The sequence below is a fragment of the Nyctibius grandis genome, chromosome 9, assembly GCF_013368605.1.
Source record: "Nyctibius grandis isolate bNycGra1 chromosome 9, bNycGra1.pri, whole genome shotgun sequence".
In the NCBI taxonomy this organism is placed as follows: domain Eukaryota; kingdom Metazoa; phylum Chordata; class Aves; order Nyctibiiformes; family Nyctibiidae; genus Nyctibius; species Nyctibius grandis.
In genome coordinates, this window is record NC_090666.1 from 6,919,415 (window position 1) to 6,931,976 (window position 12,562).

At 38.3% G+C, this 12,562-nt stretch overlaps 1 protein-coding gene across 5 annotated transcripts in view; it reads right to left on the minus strand.

Annotated features, from left to right (window-relative positions):
* Positions 1–474: 474 nt before the first annotated feature.
* The window catches only part of RFTN2 (raftlin family member 2), a 36,118-nt gene continuing 24,030 nt past the window's right edge, over positions 475–12,562 (minus strand). The window contains exons 8-10 of one of the 5 annotated variants that reach the window (XM_068408152.1): positions 9,904–9,982; positions 4,383–4,656; positions 475–1,988 (exon numbers count right to left, since the gene is read on the minus strand). In XM_068408152.1, the coding sequence (XP_068264253.1) occupies positions 4,387–4,656; positions 9,904–9,982 (349 nt within the window). In that variant the 3' untranslated portion in view covers positions 475–1,988; positions 4,383–4,386. Of the gene's footprint in view, positions 4,657–9,903; positions 9,983–12,562 lie in introns of all 5 variants that reach the window. The other 4 variants (XM_068408151.1, XM_068408150.1, XM_068408153.1 and 1 more) reach the window with 4 other exon arrangements.

Sequence of the window (12,562 nt, forward strand, 5' to 3'; positions counted from 1 at the left end):
CAACAAGTCAGCCACGGTGATTCTACTACTTTCAAGATTTTAATTCTCTCAGATGTTGTCAAAGTTTATCTGCTTAAACAGATCAAAACATGTCACTAGACCCATTCCTCTAAACCACTGTGTCTCTTCCAAGTTATGCTCACCTGAAGTCAGTTCACTTTAATTCATAGCAGTTGTCTAAATTCTGATACAGGAATTTGGCTTTGAAAAAATGTAAATCCTAACACTGTTTTCTAAATTAAGCCATCGGGAATTGTCAAGACAGCAACCTGCAATTTTTACCTTCAAAAGATTGATATACTAAGCACAAGGAAAACCTAATCAGCTTTTAATAGATGGCTGTAAGTCTAACAACCTTTGCCTTGTGAGCTGCATGGATGTACAGACAAGACTGCAAAAAAGTAAGCCTAGCTTGAGGAAAGGTAGACATTGATCTAACCCATTTAATGCCAGTGTGAGACAAATAAACTGGTACCTGATTTGGTAAGTGCTTTTAATGGTGAGAATCCTCCTATCAAATATAGGAAAGATCTTAGCTTTACAAAAAGAAAACAGTATTTTACAGAGCAGAAACACAGAAGTTAAGCAGCAGTCTATTGCAGTTGACCAGGTGTGTACAGTAACTGTTGTGAAAATTACAAGCAGGGCACAAAATCATTTTACAGTGGATAGTTTCTCCCTCCTTGTAAACACTAGAAAAGTATTTCTTCTCCAAACACTTTAAGAATCAGAATAAAGAGTCTTTTGCAGAGGTTCACGAACAGCATTCGTTGCCTTCTATCTCTGTTCTTTTTAATAGCTGCAGGACGTTTCTGTTGTCATACACAGGTAAGGGACTTTTCAATTACAGTTCAGACACGCAGGCTCCTAATTGAAGCCCTGTTATTGAATAAGTGTACTTACTTTGTCGGAGAATGCATCCATGCTTTAAGTTTGATTTTCAGTTCTTTCAAGAAAAAGATGACTATGTAAAACATTCCGGTAAAATGAAAACTGAACTCTGTGTGAGTGTGTGTGTATATATATATATATATATATATATATATATATATATATAAAAAATACGAGCAGTCAAAAAAAATCTTGCCACCAGAGTTACTCTTTCTGACAGCTCTTCTGATTTACAAACCTAATTTAATTAATGGGCAGTGCTGGTCACAACAGTAATAAAGGCATACTTTAATGCTCTAGTTTGTGTAACACCAGGTGATAAAACAAGTAACTTAAATTAATATCCTTTATACCCAAAATGCACCCTTCCCTTTTCACTTTTCAAAGATATAGTTGGCTTTCAAAATTTTTAACTATAAAGAAAGAAATAAAAAGATTTCCCATCATTTGTTTTAGAAGCATTTTCAGTTATTTCTGTTTCAGCATCCATGCCCTAGGAAGATGGGTGGTTTATTCTGTGTTCTTCAACTAGTGCATGGAGTCAGATAATTCTTGCACAGTCTTCACACAGGCTGAGCAAGTAACTTACTCTCCCTGATTTTTGAAAGCCAGCCTCGCAGCAGGAGAACACTCTCAGCTATGCGCCCACCAGGTACGAAGCCCTGGTGCTTACAATAATCTAAAATAACAGAATAATGTAAAGAACAGAAAAGCATGCAGTCAGTCAGACCAGCTTTCAGAGTCTCCAACAGTTTCTGGTTCAGTGACTTTCAGAGAGAACAGGGCGATTTTTTTTTCTTTCAGGAATTTTTCAGTCACCTTCTAAATCCATGTAGTTTTATACACAGCATCCTCCAGCAGGGAGTTCTACAGTTAGCTGAACAGATACCTTGATTTGTTTCAAACCTGCTACTTACCACTTCCATGACTCCCTTGAGTTCTTGTATCAAAAAAAGCATGCTGAAGAATTTATTTCTTTGCTACCCTCTCCATGCCACTCACTTCACAGACATCTATCTTGGCTCCTGTCAGATTGACTCCTCTATTTTTCCCCAGGTGAGGAATTGCATTTTGTTTATTTTTTTCCAATACAGAACCTAAACGTAGCCCTGTGAGGTGAAAGACAAAAGAGAGCTAGGAAAGGGGCAACTTTACATACTGTATGTGAGACAAATGGCATTAAAAAACGCCAACTATCCTTAACTATATAGGAATTGCTGAGTGCGTTCAGAGGAAACAATATAGCATATTTACACTGAATTAAAAAGACTAAAATGAAACTCAGAGGTTTGCACCACAGTCAACACCTACCATACTCAAGAGCAAGGACAAAAGCACAGTCAAAACTGTGAGCTACTGAAACAGAATATGGCTTTTATTTCATTTTAAGACAAGCCTTTCTTGCTAAAAAAGTGGAGATATTCTAGAGTGCACCTGTGGACATCCAGAGCATACTCAATTTCTACCCTTGTTCCAGAACAGAATCTCCCTTGTGTATATCCCATTAATCATTAAGGGGAAAGGTTCTTTTAAAAAGATACTAATTTATTTGAATTTTCTGCATTCTCAACAGCTGATATGAAAAGATCCCAGTTAAAAGTTAAATTGATTGTTTTTATCCAATAAATGTATTCTATAAAGATTAACTGCATTCAATTTAGTACTTTATACGTTGTAACTTGTTATATAAATAGTTGTAGTTCAGTTCTGGTTTACGATTCACTACTGTTAACCATCTTAAGCAGAGATATTGCTTTATAAAAGGTCAGGAATTTCTTCGATATACTTTATAGCTTTAACTTGGAATACTCAGAATTCCCAGGGTTTTTGACCAATTTTTGCTGCTTTTACAGGTTTGATTTGTATGGAGAACTACCAGTAGTTAAAATTACACACACAATGAGAGTTCTGAGTAACTTGTGGAAAACAATTTTATAAGTAGAGCAACATATTCCAAGTTGCACAAGACCAGCTGTTACCCCATTTTTAATATGCTAAAGTTATTTGGCTTTCTACCAGAGCTGGATGTAACATGTATTTTCATGATTTTTTTTTTTTTCCGCATCCATGTACCATTGAGGAGATCCCTGCTACTGGGTGGCCATGACCGCTGCTCACAGTGGGCTGCATGAGGAAGCAGCGGCTGGGTCAGGCTCTGCGGGGTGCTGCAGTTGAATGTATTCACATTTCTCTCAACGTTTGCAGTACAACACACACAGACAGGTATCAAAATCCCCGAGTGAATACGTTTGCTCAGTTCTGTTCCGATTTCTCATTTTGACCAAATTATTTTCCATTACCTTGTGTGACGAGCATTTATAGGCTTTGCTTCTAAAACCAACTGAAAAATGCAATTTTTAGTTATAATCACATTTATCTTCTGGAGATGCATTTTTATTCAGCTTCTCCTCTGTAAAATGTAATTTCAGGACAGCAGCATAAAAATAGTTCCTGCTCATGCCTCTCAATGCAAGCAGCTCCTCCCCACAGTGAGGATGGAAGCACAGCAGCTTCATCCTTTCCTCTGAACATTGTCTCTGGTATTTGATGCAGTTGAATACACTTTACCCAGTGTGAGATATACTTAGCCAAGACATTTTTTATATACACATCAGCATATTTGTATATAGTCTATCATTTAAGATTGCCTATTAACTTTAGCCTGCTTCCTCCTATATATTATCAGCATCATTGTGCACCTTAACTGTCAATACTTCTTAGCGAGTTTCTCAAACTAGTTTTTCATAGACTGCAAGTTATCTTTCAGGGATGAGCGGTTCTTAATTTCCACTCATGAGTAAATTATGAATACATCATTATACAAGCTGTATGCTTAGAAAGCTTTTGGCTTAGATATACAAGGAACTCTGGTAAAACCTGCATAGGTGAAATTATATTACAGGAGCAAGTGCCTGCCTACATCCTCCAGAGGTTTTCTGTACATACCAAGTCTGAACGTAGCTTAAATTATTAACCCTCTAGTGTAAGACTTACATTTCTCTAGGCTTTTGAATTTATGCAAGGCAAGTAAAGTGAAAACTACATTAAAACTTAACAACAGCCAGATAGTTCATTTTTCTTTTTTTCCCCAGCAGTATTTACAACACCCTTTAAAAAAAAAAAAAAAAGAAAATAAACATTCCTCCAGCTTGTGGAAAATACTAAACATCCTCATTCCTTTTTCTCTTACACAATTCAACTGTCCCTGTTTTGCAGCATTTGCTTCCTTGCTTGTCAAAAGCATTAACAAGTTAGCAGAGCACCCAGTCACGTAGTTATTCTATTAAAGAGAGGCAGAAACCCAAATTATTTTGCAGTAGTATTATTACTACAGTAGGATTAACACAACAAAGAAACAGACAAAAAATACAAAATGAGTCTGGGAAAAGTCAAGGGATTATACCAATGCATTTAAAGTAGTATGATTTTTTTTTTTTTTTTTTAAGCATTTGTGTGATTTATGTACATGTCCATCTGATGCAGTTACTTACTTTATCACATACATGTGACCTGAGTGACTCCATCTTCCTGGTCAAACTGTCCATCATCCAGTTCCCTTAATACTCCATCACTGCTACTGAATCCTGGAAAGCCTCCATACTGGGAAGACCCCTCCTTGATCCAGCATTGTTTAGAAGGAGATAGGTGAAACTCATCAGGTGGTTGTCCAGTTTCTACAGGGCGAGAAGTAGCCGTGTCTAATCCAACACTTCTACTAGAGACTTTGCCTTTTTCCTCCCCAATAACTTGTCTTAAGGATTTCTTCTGAAATACAAGAGTATGTTTAAGTGTTAGCTTATTTAGGAAAAAAAAAGGCCTAACAGTTTGCAGTGAGTCATGCATGGATTTAATGCGAGCTTCATTTTAAAATAAGGCAGCATTTAACACTCCAGTTTAAACTGTGAACTCCTCTGGAGAAAAAACCTCCAACAGATAGATTTTTGTTCTCTATAAATAAACTTCAAGCGAAACAAAGAAGACACAAGACGTAGTCAACATTCAAGAAAGCACAAATGAAAGCTAAGAAAAAGTACTTCAACAATGCTCGATTCTTATGCAGTACTTGGCAGATCCCGAATGGTTTACAAGCCTTAACCCATACTAAAACCAGCTGTTTGAAGAAAGCACAATTTTTGTGCCTAACGTACACATCTACCGTATGCTGGCTCTGACGCTTTCCGCCATACAGCATTTGTGTGTGTGCTGCCCTTTCTCGTGCTCTGCAGGGATGAATGCTCGAGGGTTGCACTGCTCCTGCTATCACAGCTTCCTCTCAGCTGCACAGGTCCCTCCAGCCCGGAGGGGTGGGAGGGCCAGGCAGTGGCAGGCATGCAGTGACACAGCTCCCCCATCCCCAGCTACCACTGCAGGCATACTCTCACTGTCCTTCACTCACCTATCTATGTGCCATCGTGTACAATGCCTGGCTAGTGCCCTCACCTGCAAGCTGCTCTGAAAGTCACCAGATGTTGATCGCTTCCCCAAACACAGTTCTGTCCAGTGCAATATTTGATAAAGATGTGAATTAAACTCCATCGACATGGAGCTCTTCAGTAGTGTGATCTGACCACTTCATAGGACTGAAGATTTCCCACTGATCCATCTTATGGCAAGACTGCTATGCTTTCCCATCTTTCCAGTTCTGCCCATAAAGACCTTCAGAGGCCTCCTCAGATAACGACAAGTTTCTTAAGAATTGCACTCAATGCACAAGGTGGATCTCCACGGATCGAAGTCAGTGGCTGTCCTGCAGAGCAATTTCAGAAGGGTCTAAAGAGACCTTGCACAGTAAGAACTCAGTATAAATACAACCTGAGATTCGTACTGGATTTCCTGACATGCTTCTTGAAGTGATGGCTGCCAGTGTCAAAAAGAAAAGCAAGCAGATTGTCATTTATAAAAACAACAGACCTATCAGACTATGCTATGGGTCCTCTGAGGCATTACAAGTAAATAAAAGGTTTATTTTACTTTAGCATCAGAAGCTACCCAAGGTACTCCAGTCTGTGATGATGCAGCACCTCCAGAGGCAGGGTCAGTGCCTTGAGTCACAGCAGAGGAGCGTGCTCAGGAAGGCATAAAGTACCCTGGCTGCCTGCCTGGAGCCTTGCTGTCAGCACAAGCACTGCTAAACCAGGAGATGCTTTGCCAGGGGACAAAGCCCTGTCCACACAAGGAGGACATCTAGCTAAGAAGGAATCCAGCCTCAGCACAGAGCTGCATTTCAGCAAGTAAAGGACACGAGCACTCTTGCAGGGGGATCTGCACACACGCTAACACTTTAAAAACAAAAACACCCCACAACTGTATTTGCCATGCTCTGGCAAGTTCTGTGCCCCCCTTCTATACATTGCTAAGTTTTTTCTCAAACCCTTTTGAAACAGTACGAACAATGGTCCTTGTGGCTAAAGGAAATGTATTTAGGGAAGCTGTTACAGGAGACATTGGGAAATTAGACTAAGGGGAAATAGCATTGCCTCAGGAGAAACAGAAGGAAATAAGCTTCGGCTGGATGCCATGGTAAGAGGATGGAGAAGTCTGCTTAAGGGAACTAAAGCAAAAAAGAGAAAAGGAAAAAAAAAAAACCCAAAACCCCTCAGGCACTGTGTGGTTCGATCTTGGATCTCCTCCTCTGACCTCTTTTCTTCGAAAAGCAAATGGTATGTGATAGACAAAGAGCTCACTAAGACAGTATAGCCCTTCTAATCCAAGAGGCCTTTGAACCACTACATAAATCATAAGCCAGGTCATAATGCATTATGCCATGAATACACAAGGCAGCAGAGAGATGAGCTGTGAGAACATAAAATATGCCCTCCTCAGAAAAGAGACCCTGTGGGAATAACAGATCAGGTAATAAGGGCTTTCCCCTCAATTCTTACTGAAGCAAAACTTCCTTTAGAAATGGCAATGCTAACTTCAACCCAACAACTAAAAAAAACCAATCCTGGATACACAAAGCAACCCATACCCAGTGCTGCTGTTCTCCAGAACACAAGTCTCAAGAGGTCCAACAGCTGGACCTGCCTTTGGGGCAAAGCTCCTGCCACGGCCAGACCCTGCTGCGCTGTGAAGAGCTGGGAAGTGATGCAACTGGGGCTCTGGAGGCTTGATAGTGAAGTGTTTGAGGATGCCTGTACGAGGCTGCTTTCTTATTAAGATTCAGTTGTGGGAGAGCCTTGTTGGTTTCATATTTTGACTGTCTCATAGGCAGCATTCTTCTGAAGGTATCAGAGCTGCAAACATGCTAAGGATGTGCTTAAATAAAGATAAATTGTGGTGCAATTTGTTTGTTTGGGTTTTTTTTGGGTTTTTTTTTTTTTTTGAACTTAAAACAATTTAGGTATCTTAAGTATTTCTGTGTTTCAAAAACATCCTAAATTTTTTGAACAATAGCTTTAATATAATTTGAACATCAATGAAAACTATATACAGTACAAATGAAAATGAAGATGTCATGCCCAACAATATAGAATCACAGGAATTAAATGTTTTTACTAAAATGTTTGCAAGGGTTTGATAAAGTTGTACACCTGTGTCATCAATGTCCATGGGACATTTTAAATAAACATATTAATAAGTTCCTAAAGCAAAAGTTAATGCCTTCAAATTTCATTAGCTCGTTTTGCACCTGAAATGTAGCTACCCAATGCAAAGCTAGCATGACATTCTATACCAGTTAGGTATTATTAAACAAATCTATGACTTTAAATTGTAATGAAGGTAAAATGCTGTTTGCCAATTCAGACATTTTGGTAAAAAAGCAATGAAGTAAAAAGATTAAAAATTTAGGGGAAAAAACAACATTATTGGAAAAACAGAAGGAAAATTTTACTCTGCTAAACGTTTCAGTTTCAGCCTGAACTACCTATTTATCTCATGCTAAAATGACCTCAGCATACTGAAATTTCCTGGTGGAGAAGTAAAACATTCACTGGTGCTTAAAGAGCACATTTAGATACCAAGTTTGTTCAGATTTTAAACACAGTAATCCTGATGTAAATGGCTACAAATCAGCTATTTCTTGTTTACTTACACTATGTTAACACTTAAGCCAAAGGTTTCCCATTACAACAAAGTAAAACAGTAACTAAAGAACACACCATTTTATTTGTATAAACCAAAGCTGCTGATCACCTCACAACTGGGTGAGAGAATTTAAACTGTGAGCATAATGCTTCCTATTTTTAATTTAAACCACGTCTCAAAGATTCATCAGTTCCTCAGACTGAATGGTTTTACAGAACTGGTTTGTATTATGTCTCTTGGCAGAATCCAGTCTTAACCATTCTAACTTGTGTCATGTAGTTAGTTACGCAGCCTTTTAAGAGATGCTTATAGTTGGAAATAATATGCCTTACCAAGGACAGAGTATTCATATCAGGAGTCCGTACCCTTATTATACAGAGCATTAAAAAAAAGCAGGGAAGCATCAGGAAGAGTATGACTTTATTTAATAATGACTGACATAATAAGGTTTTATATATTTACAATACTGATATCAAAGTTATGTACCAAAACCTACTTTCAGAAATGTATTAGGAAAGAATATAAAGACTACAAAGTCAGGCATGAGACCAGGGCTCAGAAGCTTTGAAAGCTGAAGATGCTTGGTACACAGAGGGAAATTAAAGGAAAAAAATGTATGAGGAACTGGCAGAATTTAGAAGAGGGTATGAATGGAAGAGGAGATTAAGACATTGGCAAGGGAGACTACACAGAACACTGAAGAGAAAAAAGCAGGAGCTCAAATTTTGTAAATGAGGAAATAAATTATAGACAGTGTACAAGAACTAGCTGGGAACTGAGATGGCAGTAGAGACAAAAAACAAAACAGGACTTCAGCTGTGCATGTTGAATGTAGTTCTTCCAGGCATGGAAGTAGTAATTATCAGGGGACACAGCAAGAAGGAAGTTAAGCTGGAAACAAGCAAAAGCCTGGGGAAGAACAAAAAAAATGAGGGAGTATATTTTAGAAACATTAAGCAGAGGAAAATACAGATGACGGTAACAGTCTGGATAGAAGGTAAAATGGACAGCTAAAGATCAAATATGAATGCAAGAAATTTAGAGACTCTTGGAACTATTTATACAGACAGAGAAAGAAGAGAATAGGTGTCACTGCCTTATAGTAGTATATAATACCATGAATAACAGAGTTTGTCAGTTACTACTCTGGTGCTGGACATCAGTAAAAATATCCATAGTTTTCATAGCTGCTTAAGACTATCACAGGAAAGCCGTGTCGATTAGAAAAAGGTTGAATAGCCGTTGAAAAATAGAAATAACAAAAATTAAAAATCCATCATGGAATGTTGAAAGACTTGGCAAAGAGGAGCCCACCAGTTCATCCTTCTCTGACCACAGCAGGATATACTATAGCGCTACACAGGTGCAATAACTGTTGTGACCTTGACTCTGAGCAGAACATGGTGACTGCCAGTTACTTAATCCTCAAAGCACTTTTATACTACCACTATTATGGGAGCCTCACTCAAAAGGGACAAGGAGTTATTGAGGTCCAGCTACAGCAATTATAAATCCTCTACTTCTGTCACACATTTTCATGCAGCAGCAGCTAATGCCCCTTCACCCTGTTAACCTCCAGATTACAGTATCCCTCGCACAGCTTGACACTTGTACTCTACAAGTGTGAAAGTAGATGTTTTGGAGGTCAAAAGAAAATGTTTTCTTTTTCACGTGCAACAGATCCAGGATTTGAGTCAGAACATTCAAGACTTCCTGAAGACTTCTAAAGAAATACTTACAGCATAGCCAACCTCATTCACCTGATGCTTTTTTCTATGGCTTAATTTAAGAGGTATATGACTGAGAAAAAAATAACATACAAGTTCAGCTGCAAAAGCTCTCCAAAAACTTGAACTTGTTTCAAGTGAAACCATCTTCTGCCACTTTTTTCCCCATTAATTTTGAAGTCTAGTTTGTTTCTGCACCTAACCATTATATGAATTACTAATTTGTTAATACTAATACCATAAACATGTTACTCACCTCTGGTGTCTGGACAGCAGAATTCCACATAACAGGTCTCTGAAGAAAAATGACTTGCTTTGTGGCCAGATTTCCTTCACTACAATTTAAAGAAAATTGTTTCAATATTTTAAAGGCAAAAAAAAGTCACTGTAACACGTTCACAGCTTTCAGAGTCAACTCTAAGTTGTGTGTACATAAGTCCACAGGTGAGAAGAGGATAAAGCACTAAGCATTAACTGGTTTATTAATTTCAAAACAGTTCTGTAATCACATTTTTTTTAAAAATAGAAGCATAGAGCTGGGTAAAGGTGTTGAGCATGAAAACAGGTATAGAACAAAAATTTGTATTACTATGATTAGAGTTATTTAACATGTCTGCTCTTGGAATTTTAAGTCCCAGAGCTCCTCCTCTTAATCAAAGTCTGCACCTTTATGTCTGAAGTAAACCTCAAAGAGTCTGTCTTTCATCTAATCTTCACTGTCAAATATACAGCAATGTATCACTACCTGTTAATGCCACAACAAATAGGCCCAATCTCAACAGACCCACAGCTTCAACAATTATCTCAATACTTTGTGGTATGAAACTTGGGAAGCAAGATTCTTTAACTGCTACCTAAAAGGTGTTTTCCAGTTGAAACACGACATTTAACTGACACAACAGGATAAGCTTGCTGTCTCACCACCTATGGATAAAAGTACTTGGCTCAGTTTTTATATGCTCTACATCCACAGTGACATAGATGTCACTGGCTGTTTTGTATGTGGGAGGTACACGCACAGGAAGAACAAGGGAATATAGTAGTAAGATAAATAAAGGAGAAAGAGGAACTTCAGGTTTTAGTCCTGGAACTTTTACAAATGCTGATACTGTTGTGGTAGATATAATTTAAAGAAGAATTATTGATTTTTTTTTTCAGAAGGAAAAAATTTTAGAAAAATAAATGTGAAAAGGCAAAGCTGTTCCTCAAGACCAAATCAGGTGTTACTGATATGATGTTTCAAAAGCGTTACACTCTTTTAGTACTGGTGATACATCCTCTTCAAGTTTTTATGTATTTATTTTCATCACCTTTCCATCAGAAATACAGGTCAGCACATTGATTGCGTATGTACTACAAAGCCTGACTCTGTGGCACTGAAGGAGCGCAAGAATTTCAAAACCAGAGCTCTAGGATGGGAGGGTTTAAAAAAATTCCTGTGCTCTTCTAAATATCAGATACTACATTTTGATAAACTTTTCTACTCCCAACTCCTACTTCTTGGGAGTATTCAATGAGATCTTTCTGCATATAAAGAAAAGACACTGAAATACTTCTTGGCAGAAAAGTGACTACAGATTTAAGAGCACACTAAAGAAAAGCAGTGAAATAGAAACGAGAGACCCGTAGCGAGTTCATTTGAAGTATCTATGATTCTACCTATTCTATCAACCACTGAACAGTATTATTATGCATAACATTATGGAAAGAGCTAGTAAAATAATGTACGCTTGTACTTCAGTATGGGTATGCCACAACCTTAACAACCACACACATGAAGCTGAGATAACTGATTCATGTTTCATGCCAGGGCTAAGACTGATAGAATTAATTTATATTTAACATTAGGGACTTGCTCAAAGAAAAAACAGGGATTAAAACTGTTCCTATGAGACCAGGAAGAGCTTGTTAACAGCCTGCCCCAGTAGAGCTTCTGGAAGTAGGCTCTGAGAAAGCACACTAAACACACTACTCCCAGCGTACTCAGCTACATCTGATCGATAGTCAGTGATGATGGTTTTGTGATGGTGTTTGGCCCCTCACAATCTTCCTTTCAGTCCAGCTGAACTCAGGTCATGGCATATCTTCGCATGTCTATCTTGGATGAGAACAGAGAACTATCTTAAACTCCAGCTTGTAGGGAAAACAAGGAGGCAGGAGAATGAACTCATTAGTTTCCTTAAGAAGGTTTCCTGCTCTGAGAGTCCCTAACTCACTATTTTCGTTCATTAAAAGAAAGTGTGTTACAATTTTATGTCATGACAAGGAAATCAGCAATCCTGCAACCTTATTCCACTTGGCTAGGTGTCTCTCCCTGCCTCAGTTATGTCTGTTTTGATAATATCACTTGGGAAATCTCTCTTCTAAGTGAGAAGGCTGAGCACAGTCCCCAGCATGAGGAAAAGCCTATGGCTTATTTTGTAACAGTGTCTGCATTCCCTCAAAGAAAAAAACCCAAACATTAAGCTGCAGCTTGTACAAATTCTACTAGAACAGAAAAAGGACACGATGGTGACTAGACAATAAGTAAATTAACAATTTTCTAAGTCTGACCTTGTTAAAATGCCACACACGACAAAGCGGCTATGAGCTTAATTCACAAAGAACTCAATGACAGTGGGATTCCCACAGAATTTAAATGAGAAAAAGTGCTTAGAGCAAGCCACTCCATAGCCTCCCTCATATTTCCACATTCCCTCTTTGCCTCCTAAGTCAGGGCATTTTGAAAACTCAGATTAAGTAGTTTGTCATGATAAATTAATAACCACAAAGTCAGTGTTTTTGCCCTGTGTTTGCCTGTGTGCTTTCTGGCGCTCATAGCAGCCTGCCTTGCCCATTTTCAGGGACTACAGTAATCAGTGAGGGGAAATAAAGGTCACTGCAGAATAAGGCTGCTCAAGCCTTTTTCCTGTCTC